The sequence below is a fragment of the Oryzias latipes genome, chromosome 3, assembly GCF_053564925.1.
Source record: "Oryzias latipes strain Hd-rR chromosome 3, Olatipes_Hd-rR_3.1".
NCBI classification, from domain to species: domain Eukaryota; kingdom Metazoa; phylum Chordata; class Actinopteri; order Beloniformes; family Adrianichthyidae; genus Oryzias; species Oryzias latipes.
This window is the reverse complement of record NC_136239.1, coordinates 38,823,547-38,850,935: the sequence shown is the minus strand read 5'-3', so window position 1 is coordinate 38,850,935 and position 27,389 is coordinate 38,823,547. Positions and strand designations below refer to the sequence as shown.

The 27,389-nt window shown below is 40.0% G+C and overlaps 1 protein-coding gene across 1 annotated transcript; it reads left to right on the top strand.

The window, feature by feature from the left end:
* The first annotated feature begins 1,322 nt into the window (after positions 1–1,322).
* On the top strand, positions 1,323–27,031 carry LOC144991041 (uncharacterized). Its single transcript, XM_078944688.1, has 2 exons — positions 1,323–1,857; positions 2,365–27,031. Exon 2 carries the CDS (start codon positions 2,767–2,769, stop codon positions 4,240–4,242), a length of 1,476 nt encoding a protein of 491 aa, XP_078800814.1. The 5' UTR covers positions 1,323–1,857; positions 2,365–2,766; the 3' UTR covers positions 4,243–27,031.
* Positions 27,032–27,389: the final 358 nt, after the last annotated feature.

Sequence of the window (27,389 nt, the reverse complement as noted above, 5' to 3'; positions counted from 1 at the left end):
ATCAAGAACAAATTAAACTAGAAGGAGCTGCCTTTCCAGAAGAAAATTCAGGGTTGAAAGCTTTGTTGCTGAATGAAAAGGAAACTTAAAGGGTAATAATTGGAAAAAAATAAGTAAATAAATGAGCAAAGTGGACCATAAATAAAGTGAAAACAGCACAATAACAAAAAAAAAATCATCAACCGGCTAAGTTCTGCACCGCCGCTTACGTGTCCTGCCACTACGCCACCAACCAGTCACAGAGGACATGACATGTAATCGATAGAATCCTGGAACATCTTGAAAAGTTCAAGGATTTAAAGGACCAAAAGTCACAACAGGAAAACACTGAAAGAACAGTTCAATAGTTGAATGGTTAAAATAGCTGAAAGAATGTAGAAGGAGTTGAGCGGCAAAAAACGGCGGAAGACAATATAATAAAGAGAAACAGGAAATCTTCATTGGTTGAATACTTTATAGCATAGTGTCAAAAGGCCTGAGCTGCTCATGATATCACAGTTAAACTCAAAAATATATTAATACCCACAAGCAACAAAACTGCTTCTCATAAAACAACTTTATTGTTGGAAAACCATTTAATAATTTACAACAAAAGACAAATTTGTTCAAATTGTTCATAAGCAGCCTGTTATTGTGGAGCCCCCAAAATGTTCTCAAGTAAATATGACTTTTTACAATCAGACAATCGACCAATAAATATCTCAAAATATATATTTTTTAAAAAGATCGTAAAATACAAAAAAAACCTGCACACACAATTGAACAATGTAAATTAGACAGATTTTTTGAATATATTTCATTCAGATTTAAAAACCTGCTTATTGTTCAGTAAAATGATTTTAAAATTTTGAAATCATTTTCTCGGCTGCACGGTGGTGCAGTGGTTAGCGCTCTTACCTCACAGCAAGAAGGCCCCTGGTTCAAGTCCCAGCTGGGGGACATGAAAAACACAACATCAATGGGGGACCTTTCTGTGTGGAGTTTGCATGTTCTCCCCGTGTATGCGTGGGTTCTCTCCAGGATCTCCGGCTTCCTTCCAGCGTCCCAAAACATGCTTCATAGGTTAATTGGCAACTCTAAATTGTCCATAGGTGTGAGAGTGAATGGGTGTGTGATTGTGGACAGTCTAACCTGCAACAGACTGGCAACCTGTCAAGTCCCAAAAGGGACTAAAATGAATGAAAAAAATCATTTTATCATCTTGTTGATAATATATATATATATATGTATATATATATATATATATATATATATATATATATAACTACAGAAACTCATATTTCAAAATTGTTTTAGAAAAACGTTTTTTTTTATTTTTTTATTTCACACTCCTGGTTTTCAGAATGACTTTTTATGTCTGTCAATCAAACCAGAAAAGGCGGAGACTCTTGTGTGATTGGCTACTCCTTTTTCAGGATGAAGCAAATTGCAGCCAAAAGTTTTTAAAACAGAAATGTGAACTGAAAGCTGAAAAATCGGTGTTTAAACTCAAAGTAAAGAAAAATAAAAACAGGCTTTGAAAAAGTGAAAGAGGATTTCTGCAAGTTGAAAATAACCTGGATTTACAAAATACACCTATTTCCTTCATTGAACGCCAGCCGTTTCGGTTCAACATCACACACAACTACAAGAACTGACAGAACATCATTTCCCACAATGCATTGTTTTGTAGTTATATGACGTTCTTTTTTGGCGGGTTTATTGGCCGCATTAAGGCGTGTCTACATGAACTTCAAAGGGATTGGTCCCGGAAGAGCGGCTGGTCACGTGCTCGACGCACCTGCTGATTAATGTGATTGGATGCGGGTGCGCTGTTTTGGCTCAGTTCAATGGGATGCGGCTGCAGCGGACATTCAGGTCAGTGCTTCTTCATTCTGCTGGGTTTGTTTGTGAAAATTCTGCTTTTAAACTAGAATTTTCAATTAAAATGTGATGTGCGCTCTTCTTCTTGGTGAACGAGAGACACAGAAAAGTTAAGTGCTTTCTGTAGAGGAAAACATTTGTTTTGCTCCAAATACTTCCAAATACGTGTTTTTTTTTTCTTTCTGCGTCTTTATCACTACTTAATGATAATAAACCTATATATTTATACATTTTTTAGCAATGTAAGTTGAGTTTATTATAATTGCAGATTTCTCCTAATGTTGTTCTAACCAAAATTGTATTTAAAATATGCCCCTGGCCCAAAATCCTTTCAAATCTCTTTAAAGGCGAGTTTTCAAAGTACATTTTTGGATTTATTTTTTTCTCCCCTTTATAAAACTCTGAAGTGTCTGTCGGCCATATTTTAAAACCATATTGTGAATTTTCTTGCTGAACCAGAGCTTACCGGTAAATGTGGCTGTATTCTGATTTCTTTCCCAGGATTCCTTGCTGGACATGAAATGAAAGATGATCTCAAGCACAAAATGAACAAAACAAATAGGTTACAAGTTCAGCACTACCAAACCTGAAAGATGGCCGACCATGGAGGCCTTGGAAGTGCAGCTCCTCCTAATGGGTCAAGGTCTAAACTACTTCAGGAAGAGCTTCACCTGTAAGTCCTTCATTTCTTGGTTTGGCCGCTGTGCCAATCTTTTCCTCTCTCAAAACTTGGATTGATGGAGAGTTCATTTCCATTTATTTGATGTTTGGTTAAGTGCAGCAGTAATCGCTCTGCCTAGTTTTCAGCTGAAATGGTTTTCTACTTTTCTTACTGCAGGTCTTCTAGGTCAGTAGTTGCTGCTTAAAAGTGAACTTTTTATTTCTCCTTTGTCCGCATTTTCAATGCGTAGGCCAGGGCTTGACTTTGCATTTTCATGTGCGTTGCCTGTTGCATTTTCATGTGCGTTGCCTGTTGCATTTTCATGTGCGTTGCCTGTTGCATTTTCATGTGCGTTGCCTGTTGCATTTTCATGTGCGTTGCCTGTTGCATTTTCATGTGCGTTGCCTGTTGCATTTTCATGTGCGTTGCCTGTTGCATTTTCATGTGCGTTGCCTGTTGCATTTTCATGTGCGGTGCCTGTTGCATTTTCATGTGCGTTGCCTGTTGCATTATCATGTGCGGTGCCTGTTGCATTATCATGTGCGGTGCCTGTTGCATTATCATGTGCGGTGCCTGTTGCATTATCATGTGCGGTGCCTGTTGCATTATCATGTGCGGTGCCTGTTGCATTATCATGTGCGGTGCCTGTTGCATTATCATGTGCGGTGCCTGTTGCATTATCATGTGCGGTGCCTGTTGCATTATCATGTGCGGTGCCTGTTGCATTATCACGTGCGGTGCCTGTTGCATTATCACGTGCGGTGCCTGTTGCATTATCACGTGCGGTGCCTGTTGCATTATCACGTGCGGTGCCTGTTGCATTATCACGTGCGGTGCCTGTTGCATTATCACGTGCGGTGCCTGTTGCATTATCACGTGCGGTGCCTGTTGCATTTTCACGTGCGGTGCCTGTTGCATTTTCACGTGCGGTGCCTGTTGCATTATCATTTTGGTTTCCTATTGCATTTGGGTTTGTGAATTGCATTTTCATTTATTACCTATTGCATTTTGATTACACTTGCATTTTCATTATTGGTTTTACATTAGGGTTGTGTATTGAATTTTCATTTGGGTTGCCTGTTATATTTTCGTTGGGTGTTGCATTTTCGTTGGGTGTTGCATTTTCGTTGGGTGCTGCATTTTCGTTCGGTGTTGCATTTTCATTGCCTGTTGCATTTTTGTTGCCTGTTGCATTTTTGTTGCCTGTTGCATTTTTGTTGCCTGTTGCATTTTGGGTTGCCTGTTGCATTTTGGGTTGCCTGTTGCATTATCATTTGGGTTGTTTATTTCAATTTAATTGCGTTTTCATTTCGGTTTCCTATTGCATTTTTATTCCATTTGCATTTCCATTATTGAATTTTCTTTTGGGTTGCCTTATTGCATTAGCATTTGGGTTGCCTGTTGCATTTTCATTGCGTGTTGCATTTTCATTGCGTGTTGCATTTTCATTGCGTGTTGCATTTTCATTGCGTGTTGCATTTTCATTGCGTGTTGCATTTTCATTGCGTGTAGCATTTTCATTGCGTGTAGCATTTTCATTGCGTGTAGCATTTTCATTGCGTGTTGCATTTTCATTGCGTGTTGCATTTTATCCTCAATTTGGGTTACATTTGGGTTGCCTGTTGCATTTGGGTCGCTTGTTGCCTTTTTTTTGTTACACTTTGATTTGCTTTACAAATTGCATTTTCATTGCCTACTGCATTTTCACATCCTATTGATTTTCACATTTATTTGGCTTGCCTGTTGCGTTGCATTTTCACTTGAATTACTTATATAATTTGCGTTGCCTTTTGAGCTGCTGTTTCATCTATATTGCCTATTGCATTTTTATTGAAAATGCGTTGAATTTTCAGGTTAATTGCTTTCTCATTATTGCATTTTCATTTTCTATACATATTGCATTTAAATTTGGGTCACCTATTGCATTTTGCGTTGACTATTGCATTTTATATTTTTATTAAGTGGCATATTGCATTTTCATTTGGCATGCGTTTTGATTATTTCATTAGGGTTTCGTATTAATGTTCACTTTAATGTGGGTCGCATATTGAATTTATTTGCATTACGTACAAGATTCTCCATTGCGTGTTGCATTTTCACCTTAATTTGGGTTGCCCTATTGCGTACGGGTTGAATTTTCATTTACATTGCCTATTGCATTTTAATTGGACAAAGTGTTTGCTATGGGTGTTGCATTTTCGTTTTAATTGCGTATTCATTTTTGAATTGACCTTTTCTTTGCATGTTGCATTTCTATTTGGGTCGCGTATTGCATTTTGATTTGGGTTGCCCGTTGAATTTCATTGCACAACTCATTTGACTGGCGTGTGGCATTTTCGTTTAATAGATCCACAATTCATGCTACCATCTTTTAAGCCTGTGATCGCTTAACCTCGGGAAAAACTTACTGAACATCACCTGACCAACACTACCTATACATCCACACATAACGCTTACTGTTTTTTGAGCATGCGCTCGCCTAACCTCGGGAAAAACATACTAAACGTCACCTGATCCAATACTACCTATAGACCCACAAGTCACGCTTACTGTTTTTTGAGTATGTGTTGCTTAACCTCGGGAAAACGTACTGAACATAACCTGATCAACGCTACCTATACATCCACACATCACTTATTGGAGCATGTGCTCGCCTAACCTCGGGAAATGCATAATAAACATCACCTGATCCAACGCTACCTATAGATTCACAAATGACGCTTCTGTTTTTTGAGCATGTGCTCGCCTAACCTCAGGAATAACATAATAAACATCACCTGATCCAACGCTACCTATAAATATTCACAGCACTGTTTTTGGAGCATGTGCTCGCCTAACCTCGGGAAAAACTTAATAAACATCACCTGATCCAACGCTACATATACATCCAGATATCACTGTTTTTGGAGCATGTGCTCACCTAACCTCGGGAAAACGTACTGAACACCACCTGATCCAACACTTACTTATACATCCACACGTCACGCTGCTTTTTTTTCTGAGCATGTGCTCGCCTAACCTCGGGAAAAACGTACTAAACATCACCTTATCCAACACTACCTAGAGATCCACACGTCACGCTTCCATTTTTTGAGCATGTGCTCGCCTTACCTCTGGAAAACTTACTGAACATCACCTGATCAACACTACCTATATATCTACACGTCACGCTTACTGTTTTCTGAGCATGTGCTCGCCTAACCTCGGGAAAAACTTAATAAACATCACCTGATCCAACGCTACCTATACATCCAGATATCACTGTTTTTGGAGCATGTGCTCGCCTAACCTCGGGGAAAAACATGATAAACATCACCTGATCCAACACTTTCCTATACATCCACATGTCACGCTTCTGTTTTTTGAGCATGTGCTCGCCTAACCTCGGGAAAAGCGTACTAAACATCACCTGATCAAACACTACCCATAGATCCACACGTCACGCTTCCGTTGTTTGAGCATGTGCTCGCCTAACCTCGGGAATAGCGTAATAAACATTACGTGATCAACGCTACTTATACATACAAACATCACGATACGGTTTTTTGAGCATGTGCTCGCCTAACCTCGGGAATAACATAATAAACATCACCTGATCCAACGCTACCTATACATCCAGACATCACTTTTTTGAGCATGTGCTCGCCTTACCTCTGGAAAACTTACTGAACATCACCTGATCAACACTACCTATATATCTACACGTCACGCTTACTGTTTTCTGAGCATGTGCTCGCCTAACCTCGGGAAAAACATAATGAACATTACCTGATCCAATGCTACCTATACATCCACACGTCACGCTTCTGTTCTTTGAGCATGTGCTCTCCTAACCTCGGGAAAAACATAATAAACATCACCTGATCCAACGCTACCTATACATCCAGACATCACTGTTTTTCGAGCATGTGCTCGCCTAACATCGGGAAAAACGTACTAAACATCATCTGATCCAACACTAACCTTTAGATTCACACATGACGCTACTGTTTATTGAGCATGTGCTCGCCTAACGTTGGGGAAAAACATGATAAACATGATAAACATCACCTGATCCAACACTAACCTATACATCCACATGTCACGCTTCTGTTTTTTGAGCATGTTCTCGCCTAACCTCGGGAAAAACATAATAAACATCACCTGATCAAACACTTAGCTATACATCCACATGTCACGCTTCTGTTTTTTGAGCATGTGCTCGCCTAACCTCGGGAAAAAAATAATAATCACTTGATCCAACACTTAGCTATACATCCACACATGACGCTTCTGTTTTTTGAGCATGTGCTCGCCTAACCTCGGGAATAACATAATAAACATCACCTGATCCAACGCTACCTATACATATACACAGCACTGTTTTTGGAGCATGTGCTCGCCTAACCTCTGGAAAACTTACTGAACACCACCTGATCCAACACTTACTTATACATCCACACGTCACGCTGCTTTTTTTTTGAGCATGTACTCGCCTAACCTCGGGAAAAACGTACTAAACATCACCTTATCCAACACTACCTAGAGATCTACACGTCACGCTTCCGTTTTTTGAGCATGTGCTCGCCTAACCTCGGGAAAAACCTATTAAACATCACCTTATCCAACACTACCTAGAGATCTACACGTCACGCTTCATCTTTTTGAGCATGTGCTCGCCTAACCTCGGGGAAAAACATAATGAACATTACCTGATTCAATGCTACCTATACATCCACACGTCACGCTTCTGTTTTTTGAGCATGTGCTCGCCTAACCTCGGGAAAAACATAATGAACATTACCTGATCCAATGCTACCTATACATCCACACGTCACGCTTCTGTTCTTTGAGCATGTGCTCTCCTAACCTCGGGAAAAACATAATAAACATCACCTGATCAAACGCTACCTATACATCCAGACATCACTGTTTTTGGAGCATGTGCTCGCCTAACCTCTGGAAAACTTACTGAACATCACCTTATCCAACACTACCTAGAGATCCACACGTCACGCTTCCGTTTTTTGAGCATGTGCTCGCCTAACCTCGGGAAAAACCTATTAAACATCACCTTATCCAACACTACCTAGAGATCTACACGTCACGCTTCATCTTTTTGAGCATGTGCTCGCCTAACCTCGGGGAAAAGCGTACTAAACATCACCTTATCCAACACTAAATAGAGATCTACACGTCATTCTTCCTTTTTTTTGAGCATGTGCTTGCCTAATCTCGTGAAAAATATAATAAACATCACCTGATCTAACGCTACCTATACATCCACACTTCACTGTTTTTGAGCATGTGCTCGCCTAACCTCGGGAAAACGTACTGAAAGTTACCTGATCCAACGCTACCTAAACATCCACACATTACTGTTTTTGGAGCATGTGTTCCCCTAACCTCGGTAAAAGCGTACTAAATATCACCTGATCCAACACCACCTATAGATTCACACGTGATTACACTGTTTTAGCATGTTCTCTCCTATCCTCGGAAAAATGTCCTGTATTGTTTTAGACTTGTATCATTCAAACACAAAAAAAATTACGCCAGGTTTTTAAAATGTTTATACACTAAAATTTTAGTTTTGTAAGATTTTTTTCCATTACATTCTAAATTTATAAGTTAAAATTAAATGAGCGGAGGTTCCAGTGTTTGAAAAGGAAGTTAAAATCAGTTTTTTTTTTTTTTACCAACAAAAGAATAGAAATTTTAAATATGATGTAGAATACAAGTTCCTTATTTTAACTATGCAGTACGTTTCATTAGAGTAAAGTTTAAAATGCTAAACAATTTAATTAATTCTTAGTCAAACTTAAATTACTAATTCTTTCTGTGTAATGTAATCATGCAAAAGTGTGCTAGCTGCCCTAAAATAGATTAACCTCGGATAAAAAATAAATAGGTTTGGTTAGGTAATGCAACTCTGTATGGAGCAGAGTGCTGGAGAATGACACAGCAGGACTTGACCAAACTTTCGACCTTCCACACCAAAAATTTAAGGAGGATATTAAGAATTTTCTGGCCCCAAAAGATCTCCAATGAAGATCTATTCCTCCGCAGCAATCAAGAAGACATGTCATCAATTATCCTCAAAAGACGCTGGACATGGATAGGACATGTACTCAGGAGTGAAAACCACACAATAATAAAGACAGCACTACATTGGACACCAGATGGAAAAAGAAAAAAAGGACGGCCGAAGATCACCTGGCGCCGAACAGTAGAAACCGAGCTGAAGGAATTTGGACACACCTGGGGAACCATCATCACCCTGGCCCGCGACCATCAGAAGTGGAAAGATTTCGTTGCTGCCCTAAGCGTCTCAAGGCGTAAAAGGCAGTAAGAAGAAGAAGAAGAAGAAGGTAATGCAACCACAAGGAGCACAGTCCAGTGCTTTCATGTGCTGGTCCCAAGTCCGGGTGAATGCAGAGGGTTGTCGGGTGAGTATCCGACGTAAAACATGAGCCTAATCTAATGTAGCCAGTCAGAAATGGTAAATGACTGCAGTTGTCCCTAAAGAGAGGCAGCAGCTGACATGTAAAATTTGAGCTTTTAATGTCTGAACTGTACTTGATCATAACATTCTAAAGTCACAGAATCTAAAGCCTTGTCTGTCTGAAACTTCTTAATTGCAGGTTCACAGTCCAATGTGGCCGTCATCTAGGGTTGTGCCGATGGACGATATCATCGTCCATCGTGATGGGTGACTGACATCCCGATGGAGAGACCACCATCGTGATGCCACGCCCCCGCCACGTTGCGCGTCGACACCATAAGCCGCATTACATGTACAAAATATCTTGATGGGATCAATGGTCGGATTAGAATCCAACCGTGTACATGGGCCCAGAAAAATGTTTTTAGAATATAAAAACGTTCACTAAGGTCACACTTTCCGTCGGAATAAATCATTCGCACATGCGCAGTAGGGTTTGAAAAACGGAAGGATATAAACTCCGCCGAGCGGCTTTTTTTTTTCAAACTTTATTGTATGTAACAATTCAATACAAAACAATGTTAAATAGCGCCGAGCGGCTATATACATTGACATGTCAGCTCGGTAAAATACGAGATGATCTTCTAAACGTGCTTTTAAAAATGTTACGGTTATTATGAAACACCTGTTTGCTCATCATTTGAATTTTAATCCGTGTGGTCAGTGCTTTTTCTGAACGAAGCCAGGATTAGTATGCTAACACGGGCTAACAACATTAGCTTTGGATGGTGCTGCTTGCTGGCTGCACGTAAACATGTAAGAATAACATCAGCCTTTATTTAGTCGGGACACGACTGGAAACACAAATCCGCGTGATTGTTTGAATGTTTTCTAAGGACTGAGCGACATTTCTGCTTTGAAGCTCAAACCGCTGTGTGCTGACGATCCGAGCTGTGCACAGACACACACTTTTAGACCCGGTTCTGAGTTCGGTTGCTTGTACCCCTAGAGCTGCGGGACGGATCGCAGTCTTAAATCTCCCACACATACCGCTCATGTACCTGTCTGCTCTCGCCATTCAGCCTGACTTCCTGCTAACGTGCTCAGCCATTCTCTGGTCTCTGCTCTCAGCTTAATGCTGCTACGGCAATTGTCTGCTCCTGTTTCCCTGCCACACCATTCTGCCCAAGCCTTGAGTCCCCACACCCCTGCAATTATTGGAACAGTTTCCCAGAGACCCTTCTGGAGAATATTTGGATTGCAAAATCAAGGATGTCTGTGACAGTTCTGCCACGCTCCAACGTCCGCCCCCTTTTTTTCTAACTTCACTCCGCCCCTCTCTACCTGCGGATCACAATCATCATCCCAGTAAGTTTGTTTTTGCTCAGACTTCTCAAGATCTTTTCCCCATCACTAACCCTGTCCTACCTTCTTAACCTCTGTACTTTGGCTGAACTCTATCCAGGACCTGGGTTCCTTCAAGTGCAAGAATAAAATAAATCTGTTTTTTTGCACTCCTGAGTTTGTCCTATTTTGGGTCCCGGAAACTATTCGTGACAGAGATGAACAAACTTCCAACCAGCGATGTCTCATAGTACCTACTTTTTCTGGGTTCTTTTTAAAAGATAAAAACATTTCTGTAAGTTAAAGATATTTTAGGGAAATCAAAATAAATTGAGATGAAACACAATAAGAAACCAGAATGGGTACATTGGGACATCAGTGATTGGATGTTTACCCATCACTTTACCAGAAAGTTGACATGAAGAGTTACTGGAGTACTCGGATAAAACCCAAGGAAAACGGGGAGAATGTGCTCCACACAGACTCCAGAACTCTGCACAGAGAGGTCCCAGGACCTTCTCCCTGTGAGGGAAGAGTCCTAACCACTGCGCCACGGTTCGTCCCTGCAGATTCTTGTTTGAAAACATTTTCAAAATTAAATTTAGAACTTTTTTGGGTTTCCCATTTTTCTTAACGATTTTGCAGCCATTTACATAACAGTGATAAGAAATTGGTGTGTTATACTGAAAGCTCAAATGGTTAATACAAGCAGAAAAAGTCCCAGAATAGAACCCTGGGGAACTCCACGCTTCAAAGGTGTGGTGGTTGAGGTTAAATCCCCCAGTTTAATAGCCAAACATTTTTTAGGTAGAGATGATTTAACAGCTGAAGGGCTGTTCCAGTGACAGTTTTCCTGTAGAATTACCACATTAGGAACGTGCTATGTCCGAAGCACGAGTTAAGTCTAAAAGAACTAAAACAGCGGAATCACCAGTGCCAGTCATTAAAATAAGCTCAATAAAAACCTATAGAAGTGCTGACGCAGCGCTAATAAAGGTTTTATGGATGGATTAAAAAAGTGCTCTGTGCATCCAAGGATGACTGTGATTGCAATAAAACACAATTTTAACTGAATCTTGGACCCAAGTTGTGGTGTTTTATTTGGCCATTTAAATATAGCTGAGGAGTCCTGACCATCTTTGTACCATTGGGGGTTAACACAAAAAGCAGCACGGTCTCCTTGATGACGCTGCTATTAGCTATTTTCAACAGTTATTCAGACCAGGAACAAACTGTCTGATGCACAAAATGAAAGTAGGACTTTCTTAACATTTTCTTTTTTGGGCTCAACATTAAGCTCCTCTGCAGTTAGTCGGGTCAGATAAGGACTTCAGAAGAAGTGAAGTGGGCTATTAATGACAAAAGCATGTGGTATTAATACCCCTTAAAACAGCAGCAATGCCATGTCCAGTAGATTTGGATGTAATGATGGTCGAAACTTGATGATGATCCCAAAAGGAGTTTCAGTCACAAACGGTAAAAGAAAAGAGTAATTTGATTTGATTTTTTTTTTTGTTTTATTTTTTATTTGAAATGGTTTATTTCAAGCAATCAAAGCAAGAATAATGCACAAAACAATACAATCGGCATTTATACATTCAAAGGTTCAGTGCACTGTCTTGTGGGGACCCCACTCCCAACGTTAGCACAAATGTTAGTCCCACACCGGTTTTACTGCAACTATTTTCATTAGATGATTTCTTATACAATTTATAACTTTTATCAGACAGAATTAAGAATCCTTTAGTATCAATAAATCACGTGACAAAGATGAATTACTTATATATGATGTAAAAATAGACATAACTCCATTTTAGAAATCAACATAAGTAATGCAGCTGACAGACTTTAAAGCCGCAGGTTACAGAGCCTCATGTCCCAGGAGTGCGACAGACCGGGACAAAAGCATCACCAAAGTAGCAGCGGTCTTCTAATAAATATTGAACTGGACAAACCAGGCGTATTGCTTCACTCTTGGAGGTGAAGCTTTTCAACTTGGCCGTAAACAGATGGCATGTAGACCAATTCTGAAGAAGCAGTGGTTTAAAGGTTAATTATTTTAACCTTATGAAACAAAACCTTAATTACAAATTTCTGTAAAGCAAAACTGAGACTTTGATTCAGATCATTTCATGTAAACGTATGATGTATAGACTCAAAAAACAAACAAAAATAAAACAGGCTCATCGTAATTAAGTTCTGATAAAAGCCAGTTTGATGCTGCATTAAACTGGACCAGGAAAAGATTCATTAGTTCTGTACCTAAAATCTTTTTATGTCCAAACTCCAGGTTTTTTTGCCAACACAAATCTACTATGAATCCTTTTTTCTTTAGATATTCTTGTATTTTCAATGTTTCTCCTCTATTCACCTGAACCTATGAATGTTCTCTGAAGTGTCCCAAGACTGAAACCCTTAGGAGCACAGAAGAGAAGAAGACACGGGAGAGGGTCAGAAAGAAAAGCTAAAGTAAAATAATAAAAGTTGAAGAAAAAAAGAGGAACTTCCAACACAGTAATGTCAGTTTGTTGAAATTATTCAAGAAAGTGCTGGTTTGATTTGAAAAGTCAGAGTGAGTTAGAAAACTGTCTTTGTATAAACTCTTCCTGAATGTTAAACTCATGGTTGATGTTCGATTCAACTTCTAGTATATCTATTTGCGTACTGTAGCTTCCTAAAGTCAGCAAAACTGTGCTGAATCAATTTATGTTTGGAAATTCATTCAGTATCAGAATTTGATGGGGATGTAATTACTGCAAATGCAGTATCTGACCTAAATAAGTGATAAATGTAAGTATTTCCATGGATTTAGTGAAGAACGGAGCCTCTTGTGGACTATTTACGAGTTTATTTAAAATGTCCAGATAAAACATATATTTTTCTGGGGGGGACTGTGTCCTGTAGTTTAGATTTTTCGTGATATTTCCTCGGTTCCATTCACTCCTGGTGTAGGTCACTGATCATCCACAGCTGTCTTCATTTATGTTAATGATCATCAGTGTACATCTAGTTTGAAAAGCTTTTCAATGGCTGGTCATCTGTTTGTAAACCTCTTGTTTTTTTCCTACGTCGTGGGTTTTAGTCAAATTCAAGTTTAATTAACAATGTTTGAGATTCTGCAACCCAATCCAGTCTGCTATATTATGAATCCTACACCTTTGGTCCCTAACAGGTAAGTGGTGTGTTGTCTTTATCCAAAAATCTGCCCCTGAAGTCCTGGTAAATCTCCCCAACGTCTGCTCCTTTGAAAGGAGAGGGGTAACTATGTCGACGGAGACTCATTCATCCAGGTTGATTCCATCATAGTAGTAGGTTTAGGGGCTGTCATCTGGACTTAGTTTTTTAAAGTTAGAAGACGTTTCACCTCTTATCCAATTCTGAATTAGCTGGTAGAAAAGGTGGTTTAAATGTGCTCTTGGGGGAGGAGTCAGACCTGAAACTGGATGGTGTTGTCAACTTAGCCTACATGGTTTAACGTCCCGACCTCTTAACGACCCGAAACCCTAAACCTACTACTACGATAGGGGTAACTACTCTAAGATCTTCTGTCAAATACTTTTATGAATTGTTACTTTACTGTATTTATATTTAATCATTTATATTTTATCTTTTCTTCAGTCCAAGTCCTTGTTCTTAGATTTTTTTTTCTTTAGAAACTTCATCAACCAACAAAAAAAAAAATCTTTTAATTTATTTTTTTATTATTCTAACTTGTTTCCTGTAAATCACATGACTATTCTGTCCAGACGTAAAGGTTCAGGCACATCATCCCCAGCAATTACATCATCAATTATAAAACGTTTGTCAATTTGAATTAAAAACTTCCCGTTAAAATCCTATCAGTTTTTTATATTGCAGTCAACTCAATTAACCTTTACTTTTTCTGTTGCCAGCTTTTGCTTGCCTGATTAAAAAAAAGGCATATAACAATAAAAGCAATTGATTGATCACTAACATTAAAACATGAAAGGAAAAAAGTAATTTTTTCATATTAAGTTTACAACTAATTTCCACTGCCAGTGGTAACTTAATGATAGTGTTCAGACAAGTGCAGCAAACTGTTAATTTTTTTATATTTGTGTGCAGTTTCATGTTGTCCTCTATAAACTGTTACTATGAGGAGATAATCTGGTATTTATGGTATTTTTCTCTCAATGCAAATAAAGTAAAGAAGTGGCGGATAATAGATGGATGGATGTATGGATGAAACAAGTACAAACATTATATTAAAGCTTAAGGCATCATCCTCGCAAATCCAGTTTGAACTCATATTCTCCAGCCTATAACAATCTTCCTCCAGAATATTGACAATTTAAGCGATTAAAAATGAAAACAACCGCCTGAGGAATATCATGCATAGCCTTAAACATCTGTATCAGCAGCACCTGAGGTTTTAGGGTCGACTGTCTAAGTTTAATGTCAGCCCAAAAAGCTCCAAAATGTCCAACGTTTTTTTTTTAAAAGCATAAATGTTTTTATCTTAGGGAAGCTGCTATTCCAGCTTTTAGATGTTTATTTCAAACAGGGGCATGGAGACTGGACCAGGATTATTAGACACAGTCTTCAAACTTCATGATTAGTGAACTGTAAAAGTGCAGAGAGAGACGGATTTGAAAATAAATGTAGAATTCAGACTCACGCTTCAGAGAGCTCGGGCACCAGGCCTCAAGGGCCGTTGTCCTACATGTTTTCTAACCAACCTGCCATTGAAGCTCCTGCTCCTTATTGGCTAAACACCTGATCATCCAGGTAATCAGCAGCAGATAAGGCAGGATTTCTGGAGAGCCAGCAGGAGGTCGGCCCCCGAGGCCTGGAGTTTGTTCTGAGCATGTCCCACTGGGCGGAGTCCCTGGAGAAGACCCAGGACACGCTGGAGACTAGAACTATGGTGCTGGAGAAAGTAGCCGAGAAGAGGGAAGTCTGGGCAACTTGTTAAGACTGCTGCCCCTGCAACCTTGCCCACGATGAGTTAAAGAAGACGGATGGATTGATGGAATATCTTATTTGGCTCAGATGTACAGATTACCATGCCTTCACTAAAAGCTTGACTTCTTGCAAATCCCCCACAGAGCTGAATTAAAAGGATTAAATGCAAAGGCAGAATTGGAGGGATTAAAAATAATTGCCATGCTGCAGTACAAATCCATAAAGTGTGGTACTAATAAAGAGATGCTGGTTGGAGATTTTACATGTCGTGGCTTCAGAGGCTCAGAATCAGACTTTAATGCCGTTTACTGCAGCAGCGGGAGCTCAGGCAACACATTCTGCATAGTTAACATTTCATGTGTGAAAAGGTTAAGAACATGAGGAGGCTTCTGTTGTGCTGAAAAGCTGGAATTTTCAGTGGTGAGTCAAAGTCTGGATGTATCAGTTTTCACATCAAATCAGAGGTTTGACGACACAGGTGTGAAGTTTCCATGCAGACAATTACTTGGATGTATTTGGTTTCTAAGGTCAGCAGGCACGCAGTGGTGGGAGGGCGTGTTGGAGGAGTAACGTCATCGATAGCCAGTTGTCCAGAGTCTGGGGAGTGCGGGGAGGGGGACTGGCACTGGATGGATAGTACTAGCCCCCACTTCCCCCAGCCCTCACCCCATCCCAGAATTTAAAATATTATCTGGCGCAGAGTCCGGCCTCTGAGGATAATGTCAGGTTTAAGTCTTTCAAGACTCTCCGGTTAGTTTTCTTTCAAACAAATTTGAAGGATGTTGGCTCTTCCGCATCACTGAACACTGAAGACGTTTTTCAAGAACATTTTCAACCATAGACTCAAGTAGTTTCTCTTTTCCACATGATTAAACTTGTGTAGCCTTCACTCCAGAGCTGGTATTTACCAGGTTAGTGGCATATTGGTAGAGTGTCCACCCTGAAGCTGGAATTTTATGGGTTAAAGTCCACGGTTGGGCCAAACCACAGTTAAAAAATCAGATCCACTGTTTCTGGACCCGCTTAGGTTGGGTAGGGATGTTAACCCCTCGCATGGTTTCAGAGTGCGGCTGTGACTGTAGAACACCACTCCCCCCAGGAGGAAGGACCAAATGCACTGAACATTTCATCCCACTATTGTGTGGAATTGTACTTTTATGGGTTTTATGATTACATGCCTCATTTTAAAGGTTTGTGAGAAGAAAACTGCCTCTTCATTTTCCTGATGGGATCTCTCATATGTTACCAGTTTATCATTCTGACTGTAATTTTTAGCATTTTGAGGTTTCAGATAATATGATGTAGAAAACAGGTAATTTTTCTGAGCTTATGACACATTTTAACATATACATTAATTACTGTACAGTTCATCACTTTTATCGGGTAGTTTTTGCTTATAAACTGTGAGAGAGGAGTAAAAGCAGCGCATGGAAAAAAGAAACATGTCTCCTCTTGGTTGTGACTTGCAGCTGCACCTGTCCGAACGGCAATTATTGAACAGACTTTTCCTGCACCTAAGGTTCTGGGATGTGTTAGCACAGTTTATCAGATTAATGCTTTTTTTTAAAATGCATTTAGCAGTTTTTAAATGTCCTAAATTCCCTGTGCAATAGATTGGAGAAACAACTGAATGGGGCTCAGGTGGTTGAGCGGGTCCAATGATCGAAGGGTTGGCGGTTCGATCCCCGCTCCCACCAGCCAAAATGTCTTTGTGTCCTTGGGCAAGACACTTCACCCTCCTTGCCTCCAGTGTGGCTCCACTGGTGTGTGAATGTGCATGAATGATCCTGGTGATGGTCAGAGGGGCCGTAGGCGCGAACTGGCAGCCACGCCTCTGTCAGTCTGCCCCAGGTCAGCTGTGGCTACAACCATAGCTTACCATCACCAAGTATGAATGAGGAATGAATGAATAATGGACACAATGTAAGCGCTTTGAGTGTCTTGAAAAGTGCAGATAAATCCAATCCATTAATATTATTATTAATGTTTGCTGTAAAGTAATGGTTGAAGGTCCAAATTGAGAGGTTTTTGATAAATTTCTGAAAGTTTTACGAAATTAAACAATTTACCACAGGCGGTTTGCAGTGGCAATAGCTGGTTTAAATACAATAACACACTTGTTGCACCATTCCATGTCAAACAACTGCAACAAAGCACTTTGGAAATGAATACTTGAGGATAACATTCAAGTTTTTTTTATACCCACTAATTTACTCAAGTAAATTAATTTCCTGAGGAAACTGAAGTTAAATCTTTAACAGGGGTTGCTGTCGCCAGCAACACCTAAATAACACACGCTCTTTGACTGTTTACATGATTAATGTGAATCAGCTGATTCTGACACAGAAAAAATAGACTTTTCATATCAGCTTTGCACCGATATGCTGCACAAAGCGAAAGAATGTCAACAGTGGAGCTAAAGCGTTGGTATTAAAGGGCTAATTACCAACACCCCCCTGTTCTAAGTCCAGAAAAATCCTGTTGAATCTCCTCAGAACCAAAGATTACCAAATCTTAATTGCAGCTAAAGCTAGAAAATACAACTCATTTAAATCAAAATTTTATGGCAAAGTTGTATTTTTACAAACTACTTTATTTGTTTAACATAAATAAAAGAACTGATTCTGCAGAACCCAAATGTTTTCACAATGAGCATTGTTTAGTCTTCGGTTTGAATCTTTTTTTTATAGACATCATTTGTGAAGGTTGAGGTATTCTTTACTTACAATTCAACTAATGATAATAGTTTCTCAAGATTCTATACAATTTTGTTAGTTGACTTTAAAAAGCTTGTTTTTTTAGTTAATATGAAGTGTGACTTTAATGATGGTCTCATTTTATAATTTGGCCTGGTTTGAAGATCTAAATCTTTCACAAGTACCAAGAACTTGCTTTCATGGTAGAGGAAACGAATGAAGACCCACCTGAGAATTGAAGGGTTTGCCTTTTGACTAAGCTCTGCTCAAACCACAAAGGAGTGATATAGTCAGTGACAGATCCATCTGTCAACCTCACGCTCCGTTCTCTCCCTGCTCAACAACAAAACTGCAGACGCACGGAATGTTTCCGTTGGGAGAGTGATCAACCCACAGATGGTATCCCGCCCTTTTTCAACCAAAGTCTTGTGATTCGCATCCAGACACCTTCAGCTGGAAACTCCTTCAGTGAGAACAAGACGTCAGACCAAAACATCTGCGGGAAGCAGTGAGAAATTACAGGCTTTTAAGCAAAATCATTCACTATAACAAAAATGAATCTAAAATATAACTAAAACTGAACTTATCTCATATTTTATCTAGGTCCATCTAGTAACCAACATTCCTAAGGTGTCAATTATCAGAACTTAAAGGACTTGGCGAAAGCAACCGGTTGCATTTGCACACTTCAAAGGCCATCAACCCGATGAGTTTTCAGCACTTTATTCCTGTTGTGTGTTTGGTTTGGTTCTGTGTTTTTTTCACAAAAAGCATCTTTCGCGTTGTGCCGGCTGAGCAAGCACCGACCTCGACTGCAGCGGCAAAGGAAAGTGATATATATACTGATGGTCACGATGGGTTGAATAGAGCATCAGTTCAGGGAGAACGTTCCCCTCTCACCGCTTGTTTTTGTCCAGATGATGTTCAAAAGGTTGTTTTAAAGAAGCCAGCGCAGTTATACAGAGGATTTAAACTGTGACCGGAGCTTCTTTTTTAAGATTTGAGTTATCACTGTGAATTATCACTTTTTAATCTACACCCAGCAGCCAATCAGAATCAAGAATTCACCCAGACCATGGTATAAATATAGCATGGAAGGTAAAGGTGACAATGATTTTTTTCTTTAGGAATTTTTCCTTACGAAGGTCGGTCTATTTAGTTTAGTTTAGCCATTACCTATTGAATTCTATGACTTCATGTTTATTATACAATCACCGCTATGAAGCCCATTGAGACGAGTATGGTAGTAATATTTGATTTATAAATAAAATTGAATTAAATAGAATCAATTGCAGCAATCGGGGAGGTAATTCCCAAGCTGGAGGAGTGGCCTTTGGTAGGGGACCCGAGCTTGGGTGAGAAACCACCCGCAGGGGGTAAAAGGGGCGTTTTCTTTTATTTCTTTAACCCTTGTGCTATCTTAGATGACCCCAACCTTACATTGACATGTTCTCCCTACCATGACAAAGCTGGATAAAGGTGGAAAGATTTCATTTAATCCATGGACACCAGTGAAGATCACAAATCGTTGAAGAATAAAGGTTCAGAGCACTGTCTAGTGGGTCTAGATGACCCAACTCCCAACGTTAAAGTGCCTAGGATAGCACAAGGGTTACAGCATTGTCTTTACAAACAAGGATTTGCTATAACACATTAAGAATTCAGTAGTTTAGTCCCACTTAAACCCTGTTCTTCTTCAATCTCTCGTTTTTTAGGATCTGTGAGCAGTTTTTCCAGCTCTTCTTAACACAATAGATTCTGAAGCCACTGATTCTTTTAGCCTGTTTTTGCTGAGCCCAGGTCTTTTTTTTTTTTTTTGGCACATTATTAGTTCTGACCTTTGTATGTCAGCTCTACAGTTGAAGCCGGGCCAAAGAAACTCCAAGAGGAACTAAGCCAGAAATAAAGGGATAACACATGTTGCATTTTATGAACGATAGGTTTTTACCTCAACAGTCACGGAACTGGCTATGTTGGGATTGTAAAACCGTCCTCTCCGCTCACACACAGTTCTCCCATCCACTCTCTGCTGCTTTTTCTTGGCCCAGACTGCATGTACCGTATGTCCGCTATCACCTAGAATATTCTAAACATGCACTCCAAAATCTACTTTTTGTTGATCTTTGTGGTTTCTCCCAAAACCTTCAAATCTCCTGACTGAATTCTTGATTTAGTCGACCACGAACCAACGGTCAGCAACATTAACACCTCGTCACCCTCGATGATGCCTTTCAGGTCAAAGGGAGTTGTGTTTTATTTTTTTTCCTGCTATCTAAGCAGCTTGTGGGTAACAGGGCAGCAGTTGTATTATTTGTCACTGGCATTATCTAAAAAGTCCTGCAGAGCTAAACTGGATGAAACCTACTGGAAATTTGATGACAGGTAGCCGAAAACCCTCAAAAAAACAAATGATAAATTAATGCTGTAGTTCTCTAATCTTTTCTGTCTGCCCCAAATTTAATAAAGAAATTCTGAGCAAGTTTTTGTTTGATCCATCATTTTTAGGGAAAACAACTTATGTTTTTCTTTTAGCCAAAAGATCATTTCCATTATTTCCAAACATTGAAAGAAAAAAGTTTTTTAAAACTGTTTCAAACAAGTTGATTGATGGGTCTTATGAATTGGTAATGCTTTAGTTTATGTGAGCTGATCAAAATAGGTGGGGTCATCTGAGGGCCGGTGTCCTGCCTGTTTTCCAGCCAACCTTCAAGCTCCTTATTGGCTAAACACACCTGATCCAGGTAGTCAGCAGCAGATAAAGCAGGATTTCTGGAAAACCAACGAAAGGCCGGGGTTTGACATCCCCTGTTTTAAATCTAGTTGTTTTACTGTCAAACACACAGTTTTTAATGATTTTGACCTAAAACGTTGGATGACTTTGGGCAAATTTTGTGACCAACAGCTTGGAAACCACTAATGTAACTTTAGGAGACTAAAGCTAGTTTTACCTGCTAGTTTGGATGTAAGACAACTATGAGCTGAGATGAATGACCTTATAGCATTTGCTATAGGTAAAGGCATTCTTAAAAATGATTTGTTTTTATCAAATGACATGACTTACTTTGTAAACTAACTGCAGTTGTTTATCATGCAGATGCACTGATGGAGCTTTTGCTGAAAATCAAATGTGTGTCATTGCTGGTTTGAAATGATTTTAATGCCCATTGATGCTTTCATTTCTTGTTTTGCTGTGAGCAGCTTCTTTGGTGCTTACTTCAGCTGCTAACGTGTGTTTGCACGGCAACAGGAGGATGTGGCGAGTAAACACGTGACTGGATGTAGAAATCTACAGAAGAAATTCTTATCAGCTGTTTGGAGGAAGGTCAGCAGTTTATTTCACCAGAAAAATGTTCAGAATTGCTGCTAATTTCCATTTTTGTGTTTGTGAGCAGTAAAGCGTCTGCCCAAATAAAGAAGTATTTGACAATCTACCATTAATTAGGGATTTTAAATTAAAAGTGTTTTGCATTTATTATTTAAATGAACTGAAAAGAACCACACGATAGAATGTGCTAAAGTGTCATTGTAACAAATGAGATGTTTTAGTAAACAGAGTTGTAAGTTTAAAATGTTTCAGGGTGTTGCCCTGTAACGCTGGCTCCATGTTTGCTTTAAAAGGTGGTCAAACAGGAAGCTAAAATGATGCTGATGTGTGAACATCTTCAAAAAAGAGGTGTAGTCATGCATGTATGGTGGGATGATTCATTCGGTTCAGTAAATTAATCATTTGGCGTCCAGGAACTGGAACAGGATTTTTTTCACATGTTCTTCTGAGCAGTAAAACCTTTAAGATATGTTATGTCACTAGAAAATACAGCTGATTTGCTCATTTCCACATCAACAGTCCTTAAAATGCTCACTGATCACTTTCGGGGCTGCTGGAGCCTGTCCTGGCTACTGCTGGGCGAAGGCGGGTTAAACCCTTGAGAGATGGCAAGTGTGCCACTGGGCAACACAATCACTCGCACACACACACATGCACACCTAGAGACACTTTAGAGTAACCAACTAACCTATGACGCACGTTAGTGGTCTGTGGAAGGAAGCCAGACTTCTAAAAAAAACATGACAACTAATGTGTTATTTAGACGAACTCTGGAAAACCTGAGCGAAAGGGGTCAATTTTTTTTTAATTCTCAGATTTCTCAAAACTCCACTTATTTTGAAATCTTTCACTCCACCAGCAGATAAATGGACTTTTCGGAGCTTCGACTGAGCCGAGCAGATCAGACAGATGTAGACTTTTTTATCAGCCACTCTCCGCTTCCTTTCTCCACTTCCTTTTTCCTCTCAGACCAGCAGCGCTGCTATGTCAAAAAGAAAGTCTTGTCAGTGTGTGTCAACTTCTGACTCCTCACTGAGATCGGTTCTGATCTGAAAACTGAGTCTGGAATAAGATGTTCGTGGCTTTGATCAGAGAAATTGTATAACTTCACTGACGTGTGTGTGTGTGTGTGTAGTTTGTTTACAGCTGCTTACATGTGCATCTGCTGGTTAAAAAAACGACATCTCCTTTGGTCTGTTTTGCATTTTATCACACCTAAAGTCATCTTTTGATCTCTTTTCAAAGCTTTGCCAGTGGTCTTTTATGGTTATGACGTTTTTGCCCAAATCAAAAACCCTCTTGCTTTTTCTAGGACAGTTTCCGCAGAGCAGCAGGAGTTCATTAGAAGTTTCCCACTGCGTTGTGGGCGGGACCATTGGCGTGGAGGAGGGAGCTTGTGGCTGCATTCTTTTTCACCATAACTATTCAAGATGATTTGCATTAAAAAAATCCTCAACAATGCAATTTTAAGCTTATTTTTTTTACATACATGTCCTAAATCAGGAAAATATACACTTTAAAAAGTCAAATCTCCACAAAGTGGGTCTTTAAACTACTGAAAGAAATGTCCATTTTAAGAAATGTAAATAAAAAATGCCCTATAGGCACGACATACATTTTGAATAATTCAGATTTATGCCGGTCTTGCCGCACTAAGATCTGATTACTTAAATCTGAATGGCAAACATTTACTTTAAAAAAAAAAAGGTTTCAGACAAAGTGGAACACCTAAAACGTTTTTTTCAAAGGCACGTCTTACTTTAGTGTGAAAGACATTTTTGCATCTCTGGAACTCCACAGAACCATCCTTCACACCAAGAGAAATCCTGGTGGAGAATCTTACCAAATGACTGAGTCCAAGAACACAACAAGGACTTAACCCGGGGGCCAAAACAGAAAAGATGAAAAGAACTCAGCTTGTAACTGTCAGAAAGAGATTACAAAAAAAAGAAATGTGAATTTTTCAAAATAAATGCATATGAGAAAATCTACTAGTTTAATGAAACAGCAGTAGTGGTGATGGTCTGGGGAGCTAAATGACTTCCTGTGACAGAAACATGAACTCTTTGATGTATCAGAAAATCCCCCCAAAAAGAATGTCGATCGCTTTTTTGACCTCAAACTCCAAAGCAGTTGGGTTTGCAGCATAGCGACCATCTGAACGTGGCAACAAGGTTTTACGGTAAATGTGTTGGGGTCAAATGCAGAATGTACATTGACAGCAACCTGTGTGGGAAAACAGATCCGACTGACTGAGATGGTATTTTATGCTGGTAAAATATTCCAGATGTGTGTGAAATAATGCACTCCACTCAAGTTAATCCCACAAAGTATGGGATGAGCAGGTCTTACATTCAGAGGATATTGACCAATCCTGCTTCTCAGGATCTTCCACACTGAATCTTTTCCAGTTCTCTCTACACTGCTTTCTGCTGACTCTGACTAAACACACCTGATCCAGGTGATCAGCTGTAAAGTGCAGGGAGATCTGGAAACCAGGCAAGGCAGTAGACCAATGTAGACAATCTGCAGGCAACTCCAGGGCAAGCTGGGAGACCATAAAACTACTGTCCTCTTCCGACATTTCACTCCTTTTTATCTAATCTTTCAATCAGGTTTTTTCTCTCCTTTTTTTGAAGTCTCAGATATACAAGAATGTCCTGCATCTCATTTGGATCCATGACTGTGGAGACGGAGCTCCCTCTGTGTGAACTGGCCTTCCCATCTGCAGCTGCCTCACGGATCCACTGGCTGCTCTTTGTTGCTGAGCTGTTTTTAGATGGTGGGTGTGTGTCTGACTTCATGTGAATAGTGCCAAAGCAGCTGCTGCCGTGAATAGATGAATGGAGGCTTGTGGTTTTACTATTCGCGTACATCAGTGCAACTCCGAAAGGTTAACGCCGTGGATGGGGATTGAGGATTACAGAACGAGCGTGCTTATCGTCTTGTCGCTTTCTGAGAGGCTTTGCAACTAACTGATGATTTGAAACTCTTCCTCCATCAACCTCACTGATAAAATGCAATGCTGGGATGAAGGTTTTATGAAAAGCAGGAATAATGGCCCAAAAAAACTGTAAAGACAGAGGTGGATTTGAAAAGAGCTGGAGGACAGTGGCTGAGCACTGAAACCTATGAGAAACATTATTGTTGCTGTCAAAATTTCAGAGCTGAAGCATCACTCACGAATCCTCAGAGGTTTTCTGACCAAAGTGGAATTTGGGAAGACTTATTTTTCACGTCACGCTCAGAAAGTGGGACTTTTATTCGAGGGAGTGAAGAGATTTGTTTAGATTAAGAGCAGAGAGACTCCACAGTAACCCATCAGTGTTACCATGAGCAGTGGCTCCTGGGAGCTGCTGCCTCACGAGTGCGAGCGCATCCCTGGTTTATGCCGTTTTGCATGTGGGTGGGTGGGTGAATCGCTCCATAAATCTCTGCTCCCGAGCTGAGATGTGGTGTTAATGCGTTGTGACAGTTATGGATCTTGTTACCAGACAAGAAATAAAAACGCTTTCTGTCTCCCAACCCGAAGCCTTTATGATCCGACCCTGTTACAAACAATGTTGGCAGTAATCAGTCAAGTAATCTGGTGATCAAAGCCAGCCGGTGCTTTCCTGCTATGCTCCCTCTGCGGTGACTGATGAACAGAGAGAAGACCCGGAGACGACAGAGCAGCTGCAGACGGAGGAGCTCCATCTTCATGCCTGCTTCTGTCACTTTAATTGCATAAGCGGGACTGACGATGTCTGAGTCTGTGTTGTCTACCCAGAGGTTGATCCGCTACTCTCTTCATCTTCTGCATGTCATTTTTGTGCCGTTCCACTCGGTGCAGCAGGACTTTCTTGAGGCAGTGGTTTCCGTTTACAGAGTTTTAATCCAACTATTGATCATAAACAAGATGGACTACAGGGTAAAGGGACTAAATGCTAAAGGGAGCTGCAGTCAAGAGAGGAGTTTTAGCACAACGATAATAAAAAAACCTGTCTATTAAAATAGTTTGTCTTTGGACTAAGAAAACAGAAGCTAATGCACAGAGAAACCTTACCATGAAGTTTGGATAGTAAACGTTGTCATTTCTAGGATTTAAAGACCCACTCTGATCATCTTTTGATCTATTTTGAAACTGTTCTTAGTGGTCTTTTCATTAGAATTATGCTGTTTTTAGCCAGTGTCAAAAAATCCTGTGAAATGTTCAAGGACATAGTTTCTGGAGAGCGGCAGGGAATCATTGGAAATTGGCCTTTGAGTTGTGGGTGGGTCCAAAAACACCATTTTCATCAGGGTGGGTCTCTAGGAATTCAAAGATTGAGATCCTCTGAAGACGTAGATGAGGTGAGCGAGCAGCACAGACCAGGACTATAATAACCAGAGCAAGCTGGTCTGGAGGGCCTGCTCTGTCCTGGGCTGCCGGGTGGACTCTGATGGAGGTGGGTGAGGGGAGGAGGTTTACTAAAGCTCTGATCCAAGGGGATGAAGGGAATCAGCAACAGACTCAGACACCCCAGTGTAGGAATGAGCGTTACCGTACGCCTTTCATTCCCACCCCGTTTAGACTCCAAAAGTCCTCTGCATGACTAGGTCATCAAAAATTATTCAATTATTTATTTACTGATTTGGTGATTTGGTGATTCGAATTACTTGTTGTTTTTCTTTTGACGGGTGAATTCTCCTCTGTGAGATCAATACAGTTGAATTCAAGATGGTCAGGCGGACACGGTCTGTCCGTTTCCATTTTCTTCTGCCCTTACTCATTTGGCTTCTGTTAAGGTTGGCTGTAGCTTCTCCTGGAGGGTCCCGCCCACTCACCTGTGGTTCTCCGTGGATTGGTGCACAGCTGCCTGTACTTGACATTCATTTGTTGGAACGCTATTTGAGCATCTTTGTTTCAGTTCTCTGTATTAGAGTATCTTTTCAGTTCAGTTTCTTGTGGCTATCGCTGCTCTGTATTGTGGTTAGTGTTGTTTTGCTGTAGGCGGGTTTTTGAGTTTGTTTTTTCACATTAAAAATTGGCACATTTTGTTATTAAAATTACAAAAACCTTCATTCACCGTGCCTGTTCTGTCCTGCATCTGGGTCATAATGATGCACCGTAACACCGGATCCAAAACTGAACTGAAATCGGGCACAAAAAAAGGAGTTAAAGCTGATGACACTCCCTCCATCTCATGTCAAATAAACACTTTTGCACGGACAGTGACACACTGAAAATCTGTTGTGCAAGTGCAAATTCTTTCAGGGAAAATAGCTGAATGTGAACATCTCATCATAACTTAATCAGCTGACAACAGTTTTCCTCAACACCTGCTCTCCTGCCAAAGATTCTCTCCAACAGACAGAAACTTTCCTCATTACTCAGTTTTCATAAAGAGAAGCAGAAGAAGAACCTGGGGTTCACTTATCCTCAAAGTCTGAGCATCCATGTTCATTGCTGCTTTATACTATTTTTATTGTTAAAGTCGGTAAAGATGTTCGCTTAACAATTAGATACATTATTTTATTTAAACCTCTAGATGATCAAGGCAATACTAGTTAGAAGTACTTTCTAATTCACAGGAAAAAGCCAAATATTTCATACTTAACATTTATTTGAAGAACCAAACATACCAAACCCCTGAATTACTGAGTCCTTCAAAGACATTCTGTCCAAATGGTTTTCTACTCAAATGTGGTTCCTGTAAAGGTTTTTGGCTTCATCTAAATCAGACCTTTAATGGAGTTGTGTCTTCAGAGAGTGGCAGTAAGGAAATTAAGCATTAAGGAGACAGGGGGGGTAAAAAAAAATAAAAAGAGAACTGGAAGAACAGCGGCGCTCAAGGACACGTTTGGCTTTTTGTCAGGCGTCCAAAATTCCTGCACTTCAGAGAGTAAGCAGAAATAAATCAGTCCCCATGTAGGTGCATGTGTGGAGATGCACACTCATTCATTACCAATGGACTTATTGTAAAAGAGCATTTGTCATGTATGCCACCTCCCAGACTCTTCATACTCAGTCTCCGCCCTTTTTGACAACAAATCCATGCATTCATCACAATTAGCTTCATCGGCCTTGAAGAAAGTCAAAAACTCAATTTTCGTTTTGTATTACACATGACTGCTTTCTGCAACTAAGAGCAATCCAGAAGCAGTTTTGTAGAATCATGTTATGATTCG